Raw genomic sequence first — 24,441 nt, forward strand, 5'->3', positions numbered from 1 at the left:
AGCCAGCAACATTATTGGCAGAACAGCAGCATTAAAATCATTGGTTTTCAATTAACTAATATAAATTGATATAGTAAGCAAATATCCTTTGGTATATTTATTTTTAAAAAACAGAATTTGTATGGATAACTGCAGGTCTTATAAAGTATAACAATACCTACAACTAAAATTTAAAAAATGCTCCTTTCTATTAACATTCTATGTGCTGCAATGAAAACAGGATCTTGGAGTCCTAGTGGACAACCATTTAGATATGAGCCAGCAGTGTGCAGCAGCTGCCAAAAAAGCCAACACAGTTCTGGGCTGCATAAACAGGAATAGAATCAAGATCACCTGAAGTGTTAATACCACTTTAGAATGCCTTGGTAAGGCCACACTTTGAATACTGCATTCAGTTTTGGTCACCATGATATAAAAAAGATGTTGAGACTCTGGAAAGAGTGCAGAGAAGAGCAACAAAGATGATTTGGGGACTGGAGGCTAAAACATATGAAGAACGGTTGCAGGAAGTGGGTATGTGTAGTTTATTGAAAAGAAGGGCTAGAGGAGACATGATAGCAGTGTTCCAATATCTCAGGGGTTGCCACAACGAAGAGGGAGTGAAGCTATTCTCCAAAGCACTTGAGGGTAGGACAAGAAGCAATGGGTGGAAACTAATCAAGGAGAGAAGCAACTTAGAACTATGGAGAAATTTCCTGACGGTTAGAACAATTAATGGAACAACTTGCCTCCAGAAGTTGTGAATGCTCCAACACTGGAAGTTTTTAAGAAGATGTTGGATAACCATTTGTCTGAAGTGGTATAGGGTTTCCTGCCTAGGCAGGGGGTTGGACTAGAAGACCTCCAAGGTCCCTTCCTACTCTTTTATTCTATTCTATTCTAAAACAGTGGGAAAGAGATGCAAATGAAACCTTAAACAAAGCAGCATATCAATCTCATATATAAATAGATATTGGCGCCAAAGGAACCAGAGATTCATTGACAAATGTGTGACAAAGATTTGTCAAAATGGTGAAAGCATAATCACAGTTTTGTGATGCAAGTTCTATCCTTCCAAGGTCAGGGCTAGCATCACTCTGACTCCCCTTATCCGCCTCCTGTCAAAACTACTGGTAAACTCATCCTGAATCATCCACAAAAGTGCAAATCTTTAACCTAATTGCTGAAATTAGATTTCTCCCAAACTGCATGTCTACTGTGAAATCTAAAGAACTTTATGTTTGAAAACGCTTTCTTTCAACTGACACAGAACTTGATTGTTCAAAATAAATGTACATGATAGTAAGAGTCTTTTGAATTCCTCTGAGAACACAGAGCACAATAATGCAACATTAAAACAAAGCTTTGGCTTGCATACAGTGAGTAAATGATACATTAGAGACTGCTTGCCATCACCAAAGTCAATCTAGTAAGGGCAGAACCAATTGGCTTGTTTCAGTTATAACAAATAACACTGAATATTAAAAAAGTAAGACCCTCTGATACAGTTGGACTAGACAATGTAAAAAGTAAGAACAATCTTTTCTGATTTATTACATATCTATATATGTATTTATTACATCCAGCCAATGGATATTAGGGCAAGAAGAATAGGAATATCACTGCATTGGCAACTTGAATAAGGAAAAAAAATAGTTCCCAAAAAGAATATTGGGCACTATCACATAGTACTATATACCATAGTACTCCAGGATAAAAACAATTAAGGTGCCAATGGCTAAAAGTTGATTAAAATGTGATCAAGAAAGAACAATGGCTAATGATTTGATTAGTTAGCTTTTGGAGATATGTCTTAATAAATCTCCAAAAGCTAACATAAAATGCTTAATTTAATATAATTGATAATGGTTTCCTGTAGAGACAAAGTTCAGGCATAAAGCAATCATGCTAAAATTAATGTTAAATAATTTGTATGGCACAACATACAAACCCCATCTGCACAGGTAGTCTTTAAAGAGCTAAGACATACAGTGAAAGGAAATAATTATGCACAGCTTGAAAAATACAGTAATAAAATAAGCATTTTGAAATAATTTTAAAAAGCAACTAATGTAAAGACAAAATTGAGTACAAAAGCTCAGGTTCTGTTTCAGTTTATATTGATGTTTGAATGTCTGATATCCATCTAACCATTTATGCCATTTATGGTTAATAAGTGCTATAACTGAGCAATCTATATCAATCCATATTAACCAACCAAAAGCTAAATGGCAAGAAAATAGCTCTGAAAAAAATACTCAGTAGTTATCAATATTAGTGTTAGATGACGCAGTTCTTTTTTATTATTTCATTCTTACACAACTTCTATTTATAGGCAGAAGTCAATTGCAAACTTGAGAGTATTCTGTGTTTAACTTCCCCCTTGGTATATATGATGTCTGCATGCATCTCTATTATATTTTATATTTATTGTATTGTTATATTTATTACATTAAGATTGGCCTGAGGTGAGATGGGCGGCAAATACATTTAATAAATAAGTTATATGCAATATAATTTATATTTTCAGAGTTTTAAATGTACATATTGAGGGCTTTCAAAAGATTCATGTGGCTGATAGAAACAAAAGCCTCAGCATTACTGTATGGACTCATCAACTTTGTGCTTCTCATTGTCCATATACTAAAGCTAAGAGCGTGAGGAATAAACTAGAGCAAACATGATTTAAAAGAAATAACACTGGGATGATTTCCGTGATGAGATTATGATAATGGAAGGCTGCATGTTGTTTAAAAAAAAGGACAGAAATAACAGAAAAGCAAGGAGAGTCGAAATATATATTAAAAATATACATCACTGTTAAAATAAGTGGTGAGGCCAATAAAAAACAACACTGTTGTTGATGTCTCCTCCAGGGAAAGAAAAGATGTGACTCGCCCCTCTCAGAAGAATTCTGCAGATCTTTCAAAGGGGCGTAAAATCATAATGTTAATTTGGGAGATGATAACAACCAGAGATAGAGAAACAAACAAATTCTGTATCAAAGGATTTTTTTTTGTTTTTTAGAAAAATCTTACAATTTTTTTCCATATAATAATAATTTTGTCTCTTACTGTGTTTGAAACCTAATTATTTTACTTGATAGGTCCTAATCCTATCCTTATGATTTATATTGATATTGATTGTTTCCTGATTGCTTATTTGTAACCCTATGAATATTATTAAGTGTTGTACTTTAGAATTCTTGATGAAGGTATCTTTTCTTTTATGTACACTGAGAGCATATGCACCAAGACAAATACCCTGTGTGTCCAATCACACTTGGCCAAAATTCTATTCTATTCTATCTCAATTATCTACAACATTACCCTATCATCTCTATGGTTTCTATTATTTAACTGTAGCTCTACAGTTTTCTACTTTGTACTGTGCAATTCTATGTTTTATAGACCTTTTATCTATAATCTGCAACTGTGGTTCCTGTGCTGTGGAATCTTCTGTGAGGATGACCTCATTGCTTCTCGACTTCCAAGAGGCCCTCAAGACCTGTTGTGCCAATCACCCTGGGGTCTCCAGGAGATGGGTGAACTAGTGAGCTGCCATTAGTTTTAACTAGTTTTAATTAATTACTTTTAACATTCCTTCCTGTATTATTCTTGTTTTAGCTGCTTTTGGAGATTTTAAATGTTTTTTGATATTTATTCCTTTAGTTTTGTTGTACACCACCCGAATCCATTTGCTTCTAACATCTATATAAATTAGATAAATAAATAATAAAATTTTATAATAGCATATATAATAGCATTCATAACTTTGGTTTCCTACTCTGGTCTATCTCAAGGGGCTGACAATAACTGAACCACTTCTAAATGTTATCTGACAGCTCTGTCTTTTAGGTTGTTTTTTTTTAAAATGCTTCAGGCCTTTTGGTTTAGGGGACAGTATCTGCTTTTTGTTTAGGCAACAGTTTCTCCATCAAGGTCATCATTGTTATTCTCTATATAACTCCTATCAGTTATTTAGCTCCTTTTTAAAAAAAAAAAAAAACCAGAAATATTAAGCTGAACTATTATAAGGACCTCATGGCAGAGAAGATGAAGAGAAAAGGTGTACAATATAGTAATGCAACCATGAAAATTCCAAGAAGGCAAAAAAAAAAAGGAATATAGAAAAAGAAACTAAAAAATAGTTTATGAACAATCTGAAATGAAATGTATTAGAAGTGAAATGGAAATGGAAAAGGGGGCATATCATAGTCTAAAGCACAGGTGCCAAACTTGCCATCACGTGATGTATCACGATGTTTTTTCCTTTTGCGGAGTTGGAGTGGGTGTGGCCTGTGCATGACGCATCTGGCCCATGGGCCAGCAGTTTGACACCCCTGGTCTATAGAGATTGGTTGATATGAGTTCAGCAAAGTTTTAAGATACGGGGGAGGGGGGAAGGCAGGATATCAAACTAATAAATCAATAATTAAATATTATACATACAATTGTTTGACATAGAAAATTGTTTAGCATTGTATCCAAACTAAGACATCTAAATAGTTTAAAATTAATGCAACATAATGGTGGTGATAGTACTGCTGGTTAAAATTAAAGATTCCTTCCTATCAAACATGATTCTTGATGACTGTATAGATACATCTATGTAATGTCCACGGCAGTAATACAAAAGCATTTTACTATGGCTGTTTTCTAGCATACATTTTTAGTATTTCTTAACAGTTCTCCAGCCAAGTACCAAATAATTTAACTCGTTTTAGCTTCTCCAGATTAGCTAGAATATCTCATTTCTACCACTTGGTTTGACAGTGGTGAGCTAGATAAGAACAAATATGCTTAAGGCTGATGACTGGTAAGAGAAAACCAAGCCCAGAGAGCACCAAGGACCTTATCTTCTCAAAAAAAAATAGTTATTCTAGATGGCATTGCTTCCCCTTTGAAAGAATACTCCTAGAGAATTTGCTATTTAAAACCTAAGAAGCTTTTGGGAACAATTTCAATTTTTACCAACTACAACTTTTCCTTGGCAGAGCAGGACTTACCACAGCATTTTATGTACTGGTAATCTCAGGGATGAATTACTGTAATATACTCCACATGGCACTTCTCTTGAGAGTTTGTTTTACAGATTGCAGTTACTATAGGAGTCCTCTGGCTAGGTTAGTCATTGGAGTTCCTTAGCATGTAGATACATTAGCTACGCTAAAGACTTCACTGGCTATTTATCAGCTGTCCAACTGCTGGTGGTGATTTATAAATGGCTCAGAATTTGATTCTGTTTCCATATAGGTCTACCCAAAGTTGATTTTTTGATAAGAACTGTTACTGTAAAAATGTTAGCATTCCTTGTGTCCATTTTAGAGCACATTTCCAATGTAGAATAGAAAGTCTTCTACTAAAAGTATGTTGTATTAAATTACACTAAAATAAACTGTAAAACTAAAAATAAATTAAAATTATCTGCTTGTGGATCATTCTCTTGATTTTCTTCTTTATTTTTCATTGGCTGCTCTGATTGTGACATTAAATAACTGATGATGTTACTGTTTTTACCATTGTTTTATCTGTTTTATTTAAATATTTCTATTTTGCGGCCAAGAAATGCATGAAGGATAAAACCATCTCTATCAAGCTATTCTTATTTGGACTAACTTCATTTCTTTATTCCAAAGCCAAGCTTTTCTGGCTCTTAGATTCATAAGAAGGAAAAATGAAGAGATTATTCTTCATAATATTCCAAAGTTCAGGAAGATTCATTCAGACAGTTATTTGAAACAAAAACGGTAAGAGAATCTAGTTTCCAATTCCTTAAGCCAAACAAGGAGAATGGAAGAACAATGTTGAAAAGTGGAAGAAAATCAACTTGGTCATACCATCTCTTTCATTCAATCACAAGCTCATTAAAGAACTCCAGACAGAACTGAAAATCAACTTCATGCTGAAGTATCTAGATCTGGTTAGTAACCCACTTAACAGATCAGTTCAAGGCTATTCACCATGGATTTGATTAACATATTTAATCAGCTAGCCCTGAAATTCAAGCTAGAAGTAAATCAAAAATTTCTGAAGTTGTTTGACTTAAGAATATGTTTCTGTTTATAATTAAGTTACTTTCAGTTAATAAAATAAATCCAATGGCAATTGCCATATAAAGATGTGCAAAGGTGCCCTTAAGTATAATTGAAAAGAGCTGAGGAATTGTAACTGGTCGTTCTCAACAGTGACTTATTAAAAAAGAAAGTGCTGTGAGACATGACATTTGCCAAGCACAGATGTAGTTGTCAAATGTGCAAATGTTTATTTTTATGGGCCAGTTTGGAGTTAAAATCCAGTGTGAATACTTCATTATCATGTTACCTGAGTCATAAAGGACATATTGCTCAACATATGGCCAGTACTATTTACGGCTTTCACAGGATCTGCCCAGGTCAGAATCAAAGCTTTACTTGGAGAAGAAGACAAGAAGAATAGAAGATGCTCAATTTGGTCCTACACAAATTAATCAGGGAAAATTTTTAGATAGGATGTGGCCTACGTGATTGGTACTGTTTTACTAAAAACAGTGAAAGAAACAGAATAGTTAATAATTTCTATCTTTAATTTACTTCAACTAGTTTTTCAGTTTTTGAAAACCATGACATTTGTGCAAACCTGCATTTATTCCTAATTACCCATTCTCCCTCCTATTTTCCCCACAGCAATAATCCTGTGAGGTGGGTTGGGCTGGTCCAAGGTCACTTAACTGGCTTTCGCTGTTATGTTATGTTATGTTGTTATGTTATCATTAATTACATTACACTGTATTATAATGTAGTATATATCACATACATACACTATAGAATAATAATATATGTATATTTTACTATATTTATTTATTTTATTTTATTAAATTTTTATACCGCCCTTCTCCCGAAGGACTCAGGGCGGTGTACAGCCGAAATAAAATACAGAGTATATACAATTAAAAGAAATTAAAATAAACTATTACTAAATGGCCGATAATTAAAAGATTTAAAAATTTAAAATATTATTAAAACCCCAATTTAAAAACCACTATTTATGCCAGTCCTGCTTGAATGAATAAATATGTTTTTAGCTCACGACGAAAGGTCCGAAGATCAGGCACTTGACGTAAGCCAGGGGGGAGTTCGTTCCAGAGCGTCGGTGCTCCCACAGAGAAGGCCCTACTCCTGGGGGCCGCCAGCCGACATTGTCTGGCGGACGGCACCCTGAGAAGGCCCTCTCTGTGGGAGCGTACGGGTCGATGGGAGGCATAAGGTAACAGCAGGCGGTCTCGTAAGTACCCGGGTCCTAAGCCATGGAGCGCTTTAAAGGTGGTAACCAGGATCTTGAGCGCACCGAAGACTACAGGAAGCCAGTGCAGACTACGGAGCAGTGGTGTTACATGGGAGCCACGAGCGGCTCCCATTACCACTTGTGCAGCTGCATTCTGGACTAACTGCAGCCTCCGGGTGCACCTCAAGGGCAGCCCCATGTAGAGAGCATTGCAATAATCCAGCCGAGACGTAACCAGAGCGTGAGTGACTGTGCATAAGGCATCCCGGTCAAGGAAGGGACGCAACTGGCGAACCAAGCGAACTTGGTAAAAGGCCCTCCTGGTGACGGCCGCCAGATGTTCATCAAAGGACAGCCGACCATCCAGGAGGACGCCCAAGTTGCGAACCACCTCCTTTGGGGCCACTAACTCGCCCCCAACAGTCAGCTGCGGCTGCAGCTGACTGTACCAGGATGCCAGCATCCACAGCCACTCCGTCTTGGAGGGATTGAGCTTGAGTCTGTTTCTCCCCATCCAGACCCGTACGGCTTCCAGGCACCGGGACAGCACTTTGACCGCTTCGTTGGGGTGGTCTGGGGTGGAAAAGTACAGCTGAGTATCATCAGCGTACAGATGATAACTCACCCCGAAACCACTGATGACCTCACCCAGCGGCTTCATATAGATGTTGAACAGGGTAGGCGAGAGAATCGACCCCTGAGGTACCCCACAAGTGAGGCCCCTCGAGGACGACCTCTGCCCCCCTGTCAACACCGTCTGCGACCGATCAGAGAGATAGGAGGAGAACCACCGATAAACGGTGCCTCCCACTCCCAATCCCTCCAACCGGCGCAGCAGGATACCATGGTCGATGGTATCAAAAGCCGCTGAGAGATCTAATAGGACCAAGGCAGAGGAACAACCCCTGTCCCTGGCCCTCCAGAGGTCATCCACCAACACGACCAAAGCCGTCTCCGTGCTGTAACCGGGTCGGAAGCCGGACTGGAACGGGTCTAGATAGACAGCTTCCTCCAGGTGCCGGGGAAGCTGCCACGCAACCACACTCTCTACAACCTTTGCTAAAAAGTGAAGGTTGGAGACTGGACGATAATTTCCCAAAATAGCTGGGTCCAGGGAAGGCTTCTTCAGGAGAGGACTCACCCCCGCCTCCTTCAAGGCGGCGGGGAAAACCCCTTCAACCAAAGAAGCATTTATAATCCCCTGGAGCCAGCCTCGTGTCACTTCCTGAGCAGCCAGTACTAACCAGGAAGGACACGGGTCCAGTAAACACGTAGTTGCATGCAACCTCCCCAGCAACCTGTCCACGTCCTCGAGAGCCACAGAATCAAACTCATCCCAAATAACCTCAACAAGACGAGTCTCTGCCACCTCGGCTGAATCATCGCAATCATGGTCCAAGCCATCACGAAGCTGAACGATTTTATCGTATAGATAACCGTTAAACTCCTCGGCTCGACCCTGCAGGGGGTCATCCCGTTCCCTCCTGTTGAAGGAGGGAACGGGTCACCCGAAACAGGGCGGTTATCTGCCGATGCAATGAGGGTGGAAACGTAGGAACGCTTCGCCTCCCTCATTGCCACTAGGTAGGTCCTAGTAAAGGACCTCACTAGTGTCCGATCAGCCTCGGAACGGCTGGACCTCCAGACACTCTCTAGGCATCTTCTCCGGCGTTTCATCTCTCTCAGCTCCCCGGAGAACCAGGGAACCAATTGAGATCTACGCTGGGTCAGAGGCCGCAAAGGCACGACACGGTCCAAAGCCCCATATGCATATATAATATACATATAATAATATAATAGACAAATGTGTTTATGGATGTATGTGTATATAGTGTGTATTTGTATGTAGGTAATATGTGTGTGCATGTTCGTTATTTCAAAAGGAATCATGTGTGTGTGTGTGTGTGTGCGTGTGTATGTGTACATGTGTATATATATGTATGTATGTATGTATGTATATATACCCACACACACACACACACAGGGAGAGAGAGAGAGAGAGAAAGTAACAGAAAAGAAAAAAGACAGAGGTGAATTTTTTAAAAAAACACAGAAATGAGGACAAATTGAAACAAATTGCTTGCTAGCTAGACCCAGAAGAGCTCAAGAGGCTGTATTGATAACCATCTTCATTAATCACTCCCTTGACTTAAAGCAACCACTTCAGGGTGAGATATAAATCAATTTGATTACTTGTGTAAGTGTTCACCAATGTGAGAAATTGGTTGCACAACCTACACCCTCCAGCTGACTTGTATATATCTTTTAACTAAAGAAAGGCTTTCATCAGGAGGCAACCTAGATTTTTTTTTTACTTCTGATTGTGTGAAACAAGAAAATATAAATTGTGTTGTGGACAGGGAAAAGAAGGAAGGAAACAGCAAGGAGATAAAAGAGAGCTAGACTGTCTAGAGGTTAAGATACCAGGCTAGAAACCTGGAGAGACTTCTAGTCCCATTTGAGGCATGAAAGCTGGCTGGGTCACCAGTCATTCTCTGCCCAAACCAGCTCATAAGATGGTTGTTGCTGGGAAAACAGGAGGATGAAGGTGTACTAGGTATGTTGCCCATCAAAATAATGAGGCAGGATAAAACTCTGATAGATAAGTATATTATAATATACATTATAATAAGAGTCTCTAAGTAAATTTTAGAGTAAATTTAGTAGATTCTAAGTAAATCTAAATAAATTTTCCCCAAGAGTTAACTATTACTATTCTGAAATACATTTGGTTTTTTTTCCAGTTCGTATTATTTAGTTTGTTATTGCTTCCAAAGGTGCTTTTCAAAAGGCACCTAGACTTTCTGAGTATTTTCCTTGAAAATGTTTCACTTCTCATCCAAGAAGCTTCTTCAGTTCTGTTCATTACAAAGCTATTGATGTAGGAAACTTCTTTTGATGTTGTGATGTGTAGTATGCTAAAGTTCTTATTTGATATCCCACCTTTATATTTTATTTTATAGTTTATAAAAATATAAAGGGGGGATATAAATAAATCAATAAATGTTATGCTGTTCTAATTTTCAATCCTTCCCACATTTTTAACTATAAAAGTTATAATTTAGAATTATTTAAATCTTTTATGATTTAAATAAGAAGAAAGACAAGATGGCATTTTTCAAAGTTAGAATTAATTTCTGAAAGTAGCTTGCAGTTATTACTGTCTAAAAGCCATATTAGAATATGTATGTAGGCATTTGAGAGCTAAATGCTAAAGGAGGTTATTCTTGCTTGTAGCTTTCAAACAAAAAAAGAGGGAAAAAGAAGACATACTGTTTTTGATGTTTGACCTTTGAAACGAAATCATTTGTACTATTTTTGCTACAGAAAATGTGGACAAAATTATAATTTATATTTTAATGCAGCCTCTCTCACTCTGAGCCCCTTCAGATATGCTGTGATTCAGCTTATCTCAAATCCAGCCAACTTTTCAAATCAAACACAGTTTATATAACCTTAAATATTCTATTAATACACACACACACACACACACACACACACACACACACACACACACGTGAATCTAAGGAATAACTGGATGGAGGATTGAAAAAGAGGTCTCAAATGGTAGGAAGATCTAATGAGATTTGAAAGCCTCTAAGGAAGCAACTGATTGCCCCATCAAAATAATAAGCTTAAGACAATTCCATTATTTTGAATGAAAAGTATCTATTTGAATGACAGAACCACTTCTTTTTTTATTGTTGTATTAAATAGTAACAGTTCTAAGAATCCTTCTTTTATTACCAGTTATTTGTTTTTGATCAGATGCCTTGCTATTGAGTGTTTTTCCAAGGCAAATGTAAATCTGACAAAACACAACAAAGCTGAAGACAATTACCTAATTTTCAAGAGGACTAAATTTTGTTTCCAGGAAACCAGATTCAATTGGTACCACCTACTGAGAGAATATGTTTTAAAAGCAATGAAGTGAAAGGATGCCTGACTTACTTGATTATAAACAATTGTAATGATATCTCTTTTGACTCACATTGAATTACCCTGCTGTTTCACTATACATCGATATTTATGTCTAATCTAAAATTTCATAGATGATATTTTAAATGGAAGGAGCAGGACACTTCTCAGAACATGCTAATGAAAAGCAATACCACACATTATAAAGAGTCTATATCGATTCTTCTTGGAAACAGAAGTATATATAATACCAAAAAAATGTCTTGTTCCTAAAGTTCCTGAAGTACACAATCAGGCACATTTAACTATTCAAGCATTCAAGCATTTTAATTTACAAATGTGTTCCCCAAAAGGGTTAACACAAATGTAAAAGGGCAATCAAAATATTGTGGTAGCTAGCAAAGAAAGGAAACTGAAGGGTCTTAATAGAAAGGCTTTGAATGATCAAACTTAACACTGGATTGGGAAAGGACTTGTAGAACTGAGATTTACCATTACTTGTCCACCATCAATAGCATAAGAGAATCAGCCCCAGACAAACTTCTAATAATTATCTCAGTATGTCAATATATTTCTTTGGGGAAAAGTTCTAATTAACTTTAAAAATGAAAACTACACATATTGTTAACTACATGTATTGTTTCTGGATTGTAGTACTCCATATTATGGAATAACAAACATCAAATGCTCAATTCCATAAAATTCTCCAACAAATAAAGAAGGATGCTAACTAATACAATTTTTTAATTTTCTATACACAGCTCTGTGTATAGAAATAAAGAGCTCTGTAGCTAAAAAGACAAATGATGGTACCAGAATGACACCTGATTCATCCCATCCACCATAACACAATTTTAGGTAAAAAAATGACAGATCATGTAAAAGAATATTTTTTATTCTAGGAAAGCTTTCACAAATTGCTTGTTGAAGGATTATGGAGTCAAATTGAGAACATAAGTTTAGGAAAATAAGTTCCTAAAAGATGAATTCTGAAGTAACTTACATGATCAATTAGTTCTCGAACCATGCCATTCCATTGTCCACTACCGTCATCCCGGGCTCCATATTTCCCATCTTCCACCAATTTAATTTCATAGGTAAATCCAAGAAAAGTTGATAGTTCCCTAAGGAGATCGATACAATATCCTTCAAATCTATCATTCCCATATAAAGGTTTATCAGATTTCTTGAACATCACATATGGCTCTTCCTGAAAAAGAATACAAATAGAGAGGAAATAAAATTCAATTATTATTTTTTAACAGACAGTAACATTTTTTTACAACATCATGAAAATTCAAGATTTTTCTTAATACAAGAGTATGTACAAAACTTTTGTTCTGAAATCACTAAAAACACTCTGTTATTTGCAAAGGTCATTCAGCTGTTTTATATATCACCTATGTGCCCAAAAGTTATGCTGAATACTATCTTTATTGAGAAGCAACTTACTTTTGATTTATTCAACTATTACTAGAGAATTATATGTTTTATAGTTGAATCCGAATCCAGTTTGGCAACTATGATGACATAATTAAAAATTGCAGTTAAACATTATAATTGCCTGGAAATAAAAACTATATATAGATGAGAGGCGTCACCAGCGTCGCAACGAGACAGACACAAATCCCGAGAGCTCCGGGGTGAGTGCCGAAGATTCCATCGTATGGGGGTCTGTTATTGACCATAGCTGTCCTGCAGGGACAGTGAAGAAAGAAGGAGCCACTGGCATGAACAGGGAAGTTGCAAATTCCCTGTAGCACTGGCCATTGTCCTTCGACTCTGCGATGAGGACCGCAGCCATCACCAGCTGCTTAAAGTTGGGATGGCCACAAAGAACAGGCAGGAGGTTAAAGTGGAGAAGTTGAACAGGATATTGAAGCCAGGTGAGTTAACACCAACTCACGAAGAGGCACTTTGATTGACTTTGGCAACAAGCTTTTAAGAAAAAATTGTGAAACAACAGCTAAATTAGATAGGAAGTGAAACCGGAAGGAAATAATTGAAACGATACCTAAAACCTGACAAATTTGGCTTGGAACTGAAGTCTAGAGCCCTAAACAAACAGAGGAAAATAAGAAAATAAGACTTTAATTAAAATAGATATTGGAGAACTTTGGAAGTTTTTATTGATTAATTAAAAATTATAAACAAGGGGAAAAAGAAAGGAATTAAAGAAGGATTTAAAACTGGACTTTAATTGAACATTTCCAATTTCCTCTATTCTCTACAAATCTGGACCAAGTTAAGGATTAAAATGACACTATTTAAATGGGACAAATTGGATAAAAAGGGAAACAAATTGAAACAAAAAAGGTGCGGCTCTATGTTACAGAAACAAAATGGATACTTAGCTAATTGTGAATTGCAACTGTAGACTAAAGACTGACATCTAAAGGCAGAAGAGGAAATGCAAGATGGGAAAATCTCTGCGATTACAAGAGAGCTTCAAGGGAGGATTTTATCAACCAGATGTTTGACCTTTAAGACTTAAAACATCAAAGAACAATGCAGAAAACAACTGGCAACAAGAGAAATATATAAATATATAAGCAAGAAACAGAAGAAACAACTACAGAACTGGAATATTAATAATGACTTAAGAAAAGATAAGAGCTGTTTGCAGCAATGATAGTGAATAATATAAAAATTATGATGTTACAATACAAAGTTAAAAGTTTGTATAAAGATTACTAGAGAATTATAAAAAAGGGGAGAAAAGAGGGAAAGGAGAGTTAAGAAACTTAATTAGCTAAGAAAATATGAAATTTTTAAGCACATGTAATTAAACTGAAATAGTTTGAGATAAAACTTCTAACAGAATATACGAATACAAGCATGAAACTTTTTGAGAGATGAGAAATATTTGCTCCTTTTTATCTTGCTCTTTTATTAAGAATAGACAATGTTGAAATTGTTATTGAATAAGAAAAGAATGCTAATGAAGTTATAGATATGAATAGAACTTATTTAAATACAAAAGCACATTGATTTATAGAAAGGAATTTTAAAGATTAAGGATGAAATAATAAGTAATGGGAGACCTTTATGAAATTGAAAGGTGAGAACTAAATGTATGAGAGATTTTTGTAGACTTTATCTTGTCTTTTATTCTATTTTCTCTTTTTTTTTTGGTATTGGTTTATGAAATAATAAGTGATGGAAGACCTTTCTGAAATTAAAAGGTAAGAACTAAATGTATGAGAAATTTTTATAGATACTACCTTTTTTTCTTTTTCTTTTTCTTTTGTTATTGGTCTGTCTTTGATAAAATTAGGGATAATTGTTGTTTTATTTTGTGAAATGTAAGGATTATAGATATTGATTATAAAGAATGAAAAGAAAGAAATTTGTGTTGGGAACTACATGTTTTTAATGTAGAAGGGAGGGATAAGAAAGGGGGCAAAAAATGTGGGGACTAAACTTGATTTAAGTGTTAATTTCAGGATAGAGGGATAGAACATATTTTATGATAGAAATGTGCAAATAATAAAATTTTAAGAGGGAAAGGGAAATACATTGGATAAATTATATAATGAGGGGGTAAAAATCGAATTGGGTTCAATTTTGTACCTGACTGATATATTGTTCAAAAATGATTTGTATGTGGTTTGGTTTTTTTAAAAAAAAAAAAAAAACTATATATGGATGAATGTACACCTAAATGACTGAGAATTTCCATAGACATAAAAACTATACAGGATTTACATGTTTCAAAATGTAGCTTAATAATAAGAAAATGTATATTAATAATAAGAAATGCAATCCAGTGATTTTATGGGACTTTCCATAAAATCCAGTCTTTCATCATGGACATGAATAAGAAGTAGACAATGGGCAGAATTCTCAAATTTCACCACAACTAACCTCCATTCAGAAGATACTCTGGATAGTGCCTGCAAGAGTAACCCCAGCTAAGACTCATCAGAAACCCTAGAGAGATACTTAGAGGGCCTGTATAGATATACTATAAACAGCTTTCCTTTTCCCTATCAAATCATAAATTAAGAATCAGGCTAAATATAGTGGCTAGGTGCAACTGAGACTCACACAAAGCTAATAATCTCTGTCAATATCCAGTTGTGACCGCTTTCTAAAACATAATAAACCTGCCAGTTCCTGAAGATATTTAATCCAAAATGCATGGAATTGCAAACATTCCCAACAACTGACAGAACATTGGTAATTTCTGGATGGGGATTATAATATAAAACAAATGCAAAACATTTACCAATTCTAATGTTTACTCATATTCCAAGACCTGTTTCTTGAAAGTAAACAAATGTAAACAATGGAGAATATCTCTCATTCCCATAAAAATAATCAGAAACTATATTTCATAGAATTATGCTAAACAATTATGGACAATAGTGTACCAATATTATATATCTATTCCCATTGTCAAAACATACCAACATGAAATGCCAACTGATTTCTACCTAGGTTTTCACTAGAAGGAATAAAAATAGGACAGCAAACTCTCTTTCCAACTTCCTTCAGTACAGCTGACTCTTACTCTGCAAAGAAGATTACTATGATAGGCAAGCAACTGCATCAGTTAAGCCAGTGGTCCCCAACCTTTGTGGCTTGGCAGCCCGGCTTGAGGCAGGGAGAGGGGAACCAAAGCATGACCGGTGGGCCAGTGCACACGTATGTGCAGTTCAACTCACATGAGTGGCGGGCTGGTGCACTTGCACATGCACACACACCTCAACTGACTTGCACAAGTTGAGCTCAACTTGCTCAAGTTGATCTGCAAATGCATGCCAGCCCACCACTTGTGTGAGTGAAGCTAAACACATGCACGCCAGCCCACCCTTCATGTGGCCCAATTGCAAATAGGTAGTGGGCTGTGGCCCAGAGGTTAAGCCCTTAGTTAGCAATACCCATGTATTCGTTTTATGGCATCCAAGGTTTGCTCTCCTTTATAAGTCTCAAATCAGCAAATAATATAAAACAATTATACTCTAAGCTTTAGAAATTTGCAAAGTGCAGTTGTGGGAAGAACAACATTGTCTGTCTTTTTGTGGCTTCTCTTGTTGGTGTTTCAGTTTGACATTGCTCATGAGCTTTAAATCCCACTGATTTCCAATACTCTAATAATATGAACTATATCTCCAACAAAAATATACTGGAGAAAATCAGTAAAAAGAATTCAAGATTCTTAAAAAGTTGCATGTGGCCTACTGCAAGGTAACTTGCCGGTGGCAGGACAAATATTATATTTTTTAGATGAGATAATAGAGTAGGAAAGTTTCATATTCCGACACCTTTCAGGATTGTAGCAAAGAAAATTATTTAGACTTTTTGTCATGTCAGCACAGACTGATAGTATAGCCCAGCAGAATCCCTCAGAGACTAGACACAATCAAAGATACACATGAAATTGTATGTCTGACCAATTTTCTTGAAGAAGTGATTAGAGTCCCAGAACCATTCTAGAATTACTGCAAAAACATTCTGTCAAAAAAAAAAAGAGAATACAGAACTGATAGCAAGCTTTACCTGTAAAGCTACCATAGCCTTCAAAAAGAAGCGTATTTTAATTGAAAGCATATGCAGCTTGCATCACAAAGGGGAATGATATATAATGTTTGCTTATTTCAGTTTTGAAGAATTGTATACAGTTCAGCAAGCGCAAAGAATGCACATTTCTAATGAAAGGATGCACCTGATAAAAAAAAAGGTTTAAGAAAAGGAGAACTGTCCATAAAAATGGGCATGAAGTTTTGTACGAAACTTCATTAGGAGTTTTAAAAATATTTGGCAACTAAAGTAGCAAGAGGAAGAATGTAATTTAGTAATGAAAATGGACAATACGTTATTTTTCTCATCTTTAATATAGATTATTCTTCTAAAGAAGAAGATCTGGAATTCGTCAAGACTGAGCCAGAAGGAATCCCAAGCCCTCAGAAAGTACATCATCTGATCTATCTCTCTGAGAGTTGTCCTACTGGGCCCTTGGCACCAAGACCCCTAATTATGTTTTTCATCTTTATGAGATGGGTATGGAATAATTGTCCAGGCATTAGAAGCTGCATGTTCAGTAGGCAACCAGCCAAAGGAGTGGACCAAAAGATAAGTAAAGTAAAGATAATGTTTACATCTTTTTCAAAGGGCAAAATTCATGTTCTGTGCCTGGCTTATTATTTTACTGTAATCAAAAACTTGCAGCCAAATCTTTTTATTCTTCTGTCAAACTACTATGGGGACACCTCCATATTATTAAAAAAAGAACTACAAATTAAAAATATAATCTTCTGCATTCCATTTCCACTTTCATTCTGGAACCACCTTCTTTTAGTCTCATCCTCTTTCCAATTCTTCAGCAACCACATATGATTTTTTTTAAAAAATACTTCCTTAAAGTTCAGTTCTGCATGTTGAGAAGCTGTTTGTGGATCCCAGAGACCAACTAAACTGAATCTATTCCAGAGGTACTGGCTTCTTTTGGATTTGATTAGCTCTCCTCCTTTCTGATTACCACTTTATTATTTGCTGCTAAACTATAAAGGACAGGCACTTTTTTCTGGTTATATCTTACTACCTTTCAGAACACTTGCCCACTTCTTTGGGCAACACTTCTCTGTATGCCTCCCCACACTAAGATTTTCAACAGAGGCCTCTTTTTGAATGTCAGCACTATCTAAGATACAACAGAAAGCTAATTGGTAAAGGCCTACTTAACAATGGTATCACAAAGAATGTTTCCAATTAGATATAACACCCTCCCAAGAGCTATGTACTTTCTATTTCTTTAACTCACAATCTCCCAGTTTGTAGCCTGAAACAACTATTTAAACTACTACACCAAACTGGCTTTTGTTACTAAAAGTTGTAGACTGTTATCTAACATGCTGGTCCAATATTGATGGTAAGACAGATTTTTTTCAACTTTCCATCTAGCATTAAAAGAGAAGGCCTGGCCCACAATCACCCAATTGGCTTCTATGTCTAAAGGGTAACTAAAATATGGGTTTTTCCATTTTACATTCAGCACCTTAACACCATACATGATCACCATCCCTAGATAGCACTTCTTCCTCTTCTACTGATGCCAGGCACAACAAAGTTCTTTTCTTTTGCTGCTGGCATGTTCCTTCTCACAATATATGGCACTTTTCCCATCAAATAGTTTAAGACTGAGAAGAACAAAAAATTATTTGTTGCTATTTCTCAGGACAGGTTGAAAAGATTATAATGATAAATATAGTGAGCATTTTTTTAAAAGTAAACTTAAATTTCTTTTATCTCACTCATTCTTGACGGCTTTCTTTTTGAGATATAGAATGCACCACATTGAATTCTGTGGCTAGCATACTGTATTCCTGAAATAGAAAGAATGTTGAAATGAAGAATAAGGAGCTGTTCTATATGGCGGTTTATGTGCTTGGTGAAGACTACAAATTACAAGCCACTAACTAGTTAAGCAGCAGTTAAAAATCGTTACAGGGAACCAGCATTTTTCTTCAGATTTTATCAAAGAAACATCCATATTATTACTTTGCTATGCTGCAGAACTTCCAAAAGAAAACAAATAATTACTGTACCTACGAAGCTATTATTGTGAGATATAAGATAAAAAACAATTAAGCATTTCTGTGTTGCAGCCATGTAGACTTATGCTGTAACCAACCTGCCAGTCTTTAAGGTGGTCTTCTGAACCTGTTGTTCTTCAGACTATAAACAGGATGAGTGGCTCAATAAAAATCCAATCTGTTTTATTGTTCATATTAAGTAATGTCTCCTTCAAGTTAGGTTCGATACCGTGTAACTTCAGGAAAACATCCACACAGTATTTCTGACAACTGTATGTCAAAAATTTCTTCTGTACGTTCTTTTAGGGTATTCTTCAACTTCCCACTGTTGTTTATGTAGTCCCTGGCAATGTCCCATTGAAAAACTAAACCAAGTTTACTTGGTTTCCAGGCCAGGCAAAATATTTCCACTGAGCAATATACTGTACATACTAATACATTTTGATTAGTTAAAAAAACTGGTGAAAAAATTAGTTATTTCTTCTTGTTAGACTTTCACTGTAGCAAAAGAAAATTTTTGGAGAGTATGGAGATGCATATTTCATAGATGAATGACATTCACTTTGTAGATTTAAGAACAGAAATGAATGAATTATAGCAACAGCACGCTTTTCCTAAAACTAGTGTCTGTGCTGCATTAACTTGGCTTTATTTTATATCAAAAAATGATAATTACCTGATGCTGGTGGAAAAGTATGGTGATTCACTTCAATATATTGGAAGGACATTAGAGTGAGAAGGTGCAATTTAAGACAATGCAGAACTTAAATTGTCTTCAAGCAAGGCCTTAAACATCCTTAGAAGTAAAAAGTTAAAGGTTCCCCTCACACATATGTGCTAGTCGTTCCCGACTCTAGGGAGCAGTGCTCATCTCCGTTTCTAAGCCGAAGAACCTGTGCTGTCCAAAGCCACCTCCATGTTCATGTGGCCGGCATGACTAAATGCCAAAGGCGCACGGAACACTGTTACCTTCCCACAAAAAGTGGTCCCTATTTTTCTACTTGTATTTTTTACGTGCTTTCGAACTGCTAGGTTGGCAGAAGCTGGGACAAGTAACGGGAGCTCACCCCGTTATGCGGCACTAGGGATTCGAACCACTGAACTGCCAACCTTTCGATCGACAAGCTCAGCGTCTTAGCCACTGAGCCACCACATCACTACTCCTTAGAAGTAAGTCCATTTTAAAAAAAGCTTGCATTTCTTTTTTTAAAAAAAAATTACAAACATAGTTTTTTAAAAATTAAAGCAGACAAGAAAATAATTAAGATATTTTTATATGGAATCTACCCAGCTGGGCAAATGATTATTAACATTTTGAGTAAGAGAGAGGAGAAAATTGCTCAGTTCAGAATTTGAATTGCAGGAATAACAACTTTTATTTAGCACTTCTATTACAAGTTCTATTTCTTATTTAGTACTTCTATTACATGTTTTTTTCTGTTTTTAACACTGCATAAAAATAAAGTACTGCTTAGTTTAAGAAGGGATTGGTGGTTGCAGTAGAAATCTGGCAAGAAAAATGTTTTTCCTTTTTTCTGTTTTGCCTGTGTGCCCTTCATTACAAAATATTTATGTGCAATAGAATCATGTAAAATATTATTTATTTATATTAGAATATAATGCACAGTTTTAAGTCATGTCATATTACTTACGCCTGCTCCAAGGACAAATAAAAATAAAATAGCTAATAAATACAGTCTAAAGAGCCTGTATAAAATGTTTTATTTTTTATCTGTTTCAATCAAAAATGAGATGTATTTGAGCATGAAATGGCCTCTTTTTTTGGTTTGGGCACTCCATTTCAAACTTGAAACATTTCCATGATGACCTGACCAGCCCATTTCAAACATATGACAGCTATTTCAAGCTTGAAACAAATCTTTTGAACTCTAACTGAAATCCTCTCTTAAATGTGGTAGGAAAAAGAAAAAAAAAATTCAAACTGAATTAGATTAAATAAAAGTGCTGGAGTTAAAACTTTTTAAAAGTCTTAATTTCTCTGCATTTAAAGAGTTATTTTAGATGTATATTTCTTTTATTATTTAAATTTGAAATTAAATCTAAACTAAATACAAATGAGAAGTCTGAAAGAATCACTACTGCTTTTGGAAGGCATTGCTTTGCTAAATTAATATTTAATTGCATTTTAAAAAATTATATACCCCCCCCAACTGAAACTTTTTCTCCAAATCTAGCAAAACATATTCTGTCTAAATATACAAATGTTGGAAAATCACAAGAAAGTTAAATAATTAGTCAACTGAGATTATACACAGAAATTATAATGGCTATCTTCATAGTTGAAGGCAAAATCCCACAGTTAATGAGATATTTCAACTTATTCATTAATCAGTAATTGCTACATAACTATTACATACAAATGCTGATAATTATTATTTTATGCATTGTGACTTTCAGTAGTTTTCAACTGTAGCTGAATCTCTGAAAACTAATTGTATGAGGGATAACTTACCAAAATAGTGGTTACAGTTAAGGAACGATTAGAAAGGGAATCAGTTACGTTTGCTGGTTTTCCTTTTTGATTCTCAGTCATATTAAGGCCACTTGCAGGATCCCAAGTTCCAATCTAGAAAATAGGATAAGAACTTACATATCATGCATGGGTTATGTTTCATCCACTAGAAAAGAGAACTAATAAGACAAAATTAGAACTACAAACTCTTTTTTCTATCCTCTTATGGTGCAATTTCAGCTATCATTTTAGCAGCTGGTCTAAAATGTGATTCACTGAATTTCAAAATATGTCTAGCAAATGGTGGCCTTTGGGGTAAAATGATGTATAGACTGTCAAGTATTTAATTTTCCATTTAAATTCTATCCTCTAAAGAAAAAAATAGTAACAACAGCTTGGTGTATCTATATTCTCCCCGTATAAGTTATCTTTCACTGTAAATAAATTTATTCCTTTCTATTCTTCCTAATGCTATGAAAGTTCAGATACACACACACAAAGAGATCCTATATTGAAATCTCATAAATTACATGCTGACACACAACTGCATTCTTCTCTCCCAAGTCAGAAAAAAAAATTATGAAGTGGAAATTCACTCCTACTCCCTTCTATTCAATCACAATTATCCACTGTTCTTAAAAATTGATGATTTGTGGCTACCACTCCAATTCATTCAGCAGTAGCCACTTAAAGGTAGTATGAATGTTTGAACAAGAATGTATTCCAGACAGGGGTGCCATTGTTTTAGAACTCAATATATTGCTTCAGAAACAATTTGGCCAAATTAGATTTTCACTTGGATTCTGACACCAAATTGGCAGAATGAAATGAATTCATTCTGAATCCTGGAAATCCAATTTCTGCTGGTAAGTTTAATAGAATAAAGCCAGTTGAAAAGCTTTGACTGAATTATAGCAGCATTATTTTTAAACAGTTTCTTTTTTAAAAAATGGTACCTCAGTTTCTATTGGAATGGAAGATGAAGATGGTGGCTAAGATCTTGCTCTGATGGTCCAAAAATAATATATAGCAAATCTCATAGTTACTGTCTCTTTACCATATTTCTTTCACTATTGAATTGGCAAGTGAGATGGTTTTTTTGGGAGGGGGGATGCAAAATTAGCATCCAGAAGGAGCTACTAGCCTTGTTTACATATTGCACTTAGTTGTGGCTTGTGTAACAATGTTTAATTAATTAAGTCTCAAAAGGCCTTGTTGTGTCTATATGTGTAAAGATACAAACACACACATACATCAACAAATCAGTATATTCTAAAAATCTGGGTTTATAACTGGCTATCTCCATATAGTATACCAGTTTAAACCCAAAGAAAATCAAGATTAAAACTATCAGTTAACTAGAGTATAAGTTAGTACATTTTCAATAATAATAATAATAATAACAACAACAACAACAACAACAACAATAATAATAATAACAATAATAATAATAATAGAAAGTGATGGAATTGAAATGTACAAACCATCAAATGCAACCAACCTGAAACCTCCAAATACCTGGGCATACTGCAGCTGGACAATATCAAGCATGGGCAAGTGAAAAATTTGGTCAGCAAAGAATACACACAAAGGGTCAGGAAACTTCTAAAAAGTAAACTGAATGGCGGTAATACCATCAAGGCTGAAAACAGCTGGGCCATACCCGTTATCAGATATACTAATGAATTGTAAACTGGACACAGGCAGAGATGGACAGCCTGGATAGGAAAACAAGAAAACTGATGACCATACACTATGCGCTGCATCCATGTAGTGATGTTGACAGGCTATATTTGCCCAGAAAGGTAGGCAGCAGAGGACTTTTGCAAGTGAGGCAGACAGTTGAAGAAGAAAAACATGCTCTGGCAGATTATGTGAAAGACAGTGTTGAACCAGCTTTGATGGAGATCAACAAGAGAAAGCTGCTAAAAGTACGGCAAACCAAGTATCAATATAGGAAAACAGTGATGCAAGCTTGAGCTGACAGCTGGTATAACAAAGCACTGCATGGACAGTTCCTTGAAAAGATCCAAGGAAAAGTAGATAAGGAAAAGACCTGGTTATGGCTGACCAATGGAACATTGAAGAAAGAAACAGAAGGCCTAATTCTTGCGGCCCAAGAACAAGCCATTAGAACAAATGTAATCAAAGCCAGAATAAAAAAATCTGCTGATGATACCAAATGCAGACTCTGCAAAGAAGCAGATGAAACCATTGATCACATACTGAGCTGTTGTAAGACAATAGCTCAGACCGACTACAAACAACTTCACAACACAGTCGCTCAGATGGTCCACTGGAACTTGTGTCACAACTACCATCTGCCCGTAGCAAAGAACTGGTGGGATCATAAGCCTGAAAAAGTGATTGAAAATGAGCATGCAAAACTACTGTGGGATTTCCGAATACAGACTGATAAAGTTTTGGAACACAATACCCTGGATATCACGATTGTGGAAAAGAAAAAAAGTGTGGATAGTCGACATTGCTATACCTGGTGACAGCAGAATTGATGAGAAACAACTTGAAAAAGTCACCAGATATCAAGATTTGAGAATCAAATTGCAGAGACTCTGGCATAAACCAGTGCAGGTGGTTCCAGTCGTATTCGGCACACTGGAAGCTGTGCCTAAAGACCTAGGCAAGCACTTAAAAGCAATTGGCGCTGACAAGATCACCATTGGTCAGCTGCAGAAGGCCACCTTACTGGGATCTGCTCACATAATTCACCGATACATCACGCAGTCCTAAACGCTTGGGAAGTGTTCGACTAGTGATCTGTGATACGAAATCCAGCATAGTTATCTCGTTTTCTGTGTATACTGTCATTTTGAGTAAATAAAATAATAACAATAATAATAATACATAAGATGCAACATTTGTGTAACACTAATAGTTTAAAATCTTATATCTGGTCTTTTTCTTTTCTTTTCTTTTCTTTTTTTGTATACAGACATCAGGGATACTATATAAAATTTATTATACTTGCAAAGTGAATCAACAAAGTTATTCTTTCATAGTTAATTTAATTAATTAAATTTGTATGCTGCTTGACCCCATAAACCTCTAGGTAGCTGTTGACTAGTTTCATTACTACATTTTATGGCTTTACTCTTTTTTAAAAACTTATTTAGGAAAGAATTATGTCTTAATTTTACTTCTTGTAGTTTCCTAAAACATATATGAGCAGTTCTAACATATGCCCTTTACTGTAATGAGATTACAATGCATTGATGCTAATTCTGTTATGTTTCTCCATAAAATATTAACT

At 35.6% G+C, this 24,441-nt stretch overlaps 1 protein-coding gene across 3 annotated transcripts in view; it reads right to left on the minus strand.

Moving 5' to 3' along the window:
- The window catches only part of GRIK2 (glutamate ionotropic receptor kainate type subunit 2), a 510,695-nt gene that overhangs the window by 168,567 nt on the left and 317,687 nt on the right, over nucleotides 1-24,441 (minus strand). For all 3 annotated transcript variants that reach the window (XM_058174749.1, XM_058174739.1, XM_058174730.1), the window contains exons 9-10: nucleotides 21,171-21,284; nucleotides 12,163-12,369 (exon numbers count right to left, since the gene is read on the minus strand). In XM_058174749.1, coding sequence (XP_058030732.1) covers nucleotides 12,163-12,369; nucleotides 21,171-21,284 — 321 coding nt within the window. The remainder of the gene's footprint in view (nucleotides 1-12,162; nucleotides 12,370-21,170; nucleotides 21,285-24,441) is intronic.

Source organism: Ahaetulla prasina, chromosome 1, assembly GCF_028640845.1.
Source record: "Ahaetulla prasina isolate Xishuangbanna chromosome 1, ASM2864084v1, whole genome shotgun sequence".
NCBI classification, from domain to species: domain Eukaryota; kingdom Metazoa; phylum Chordata; class Lepidosauria; order Squamata; family Colubridae; genus Ahaetulla; species Ahaetulla prasina.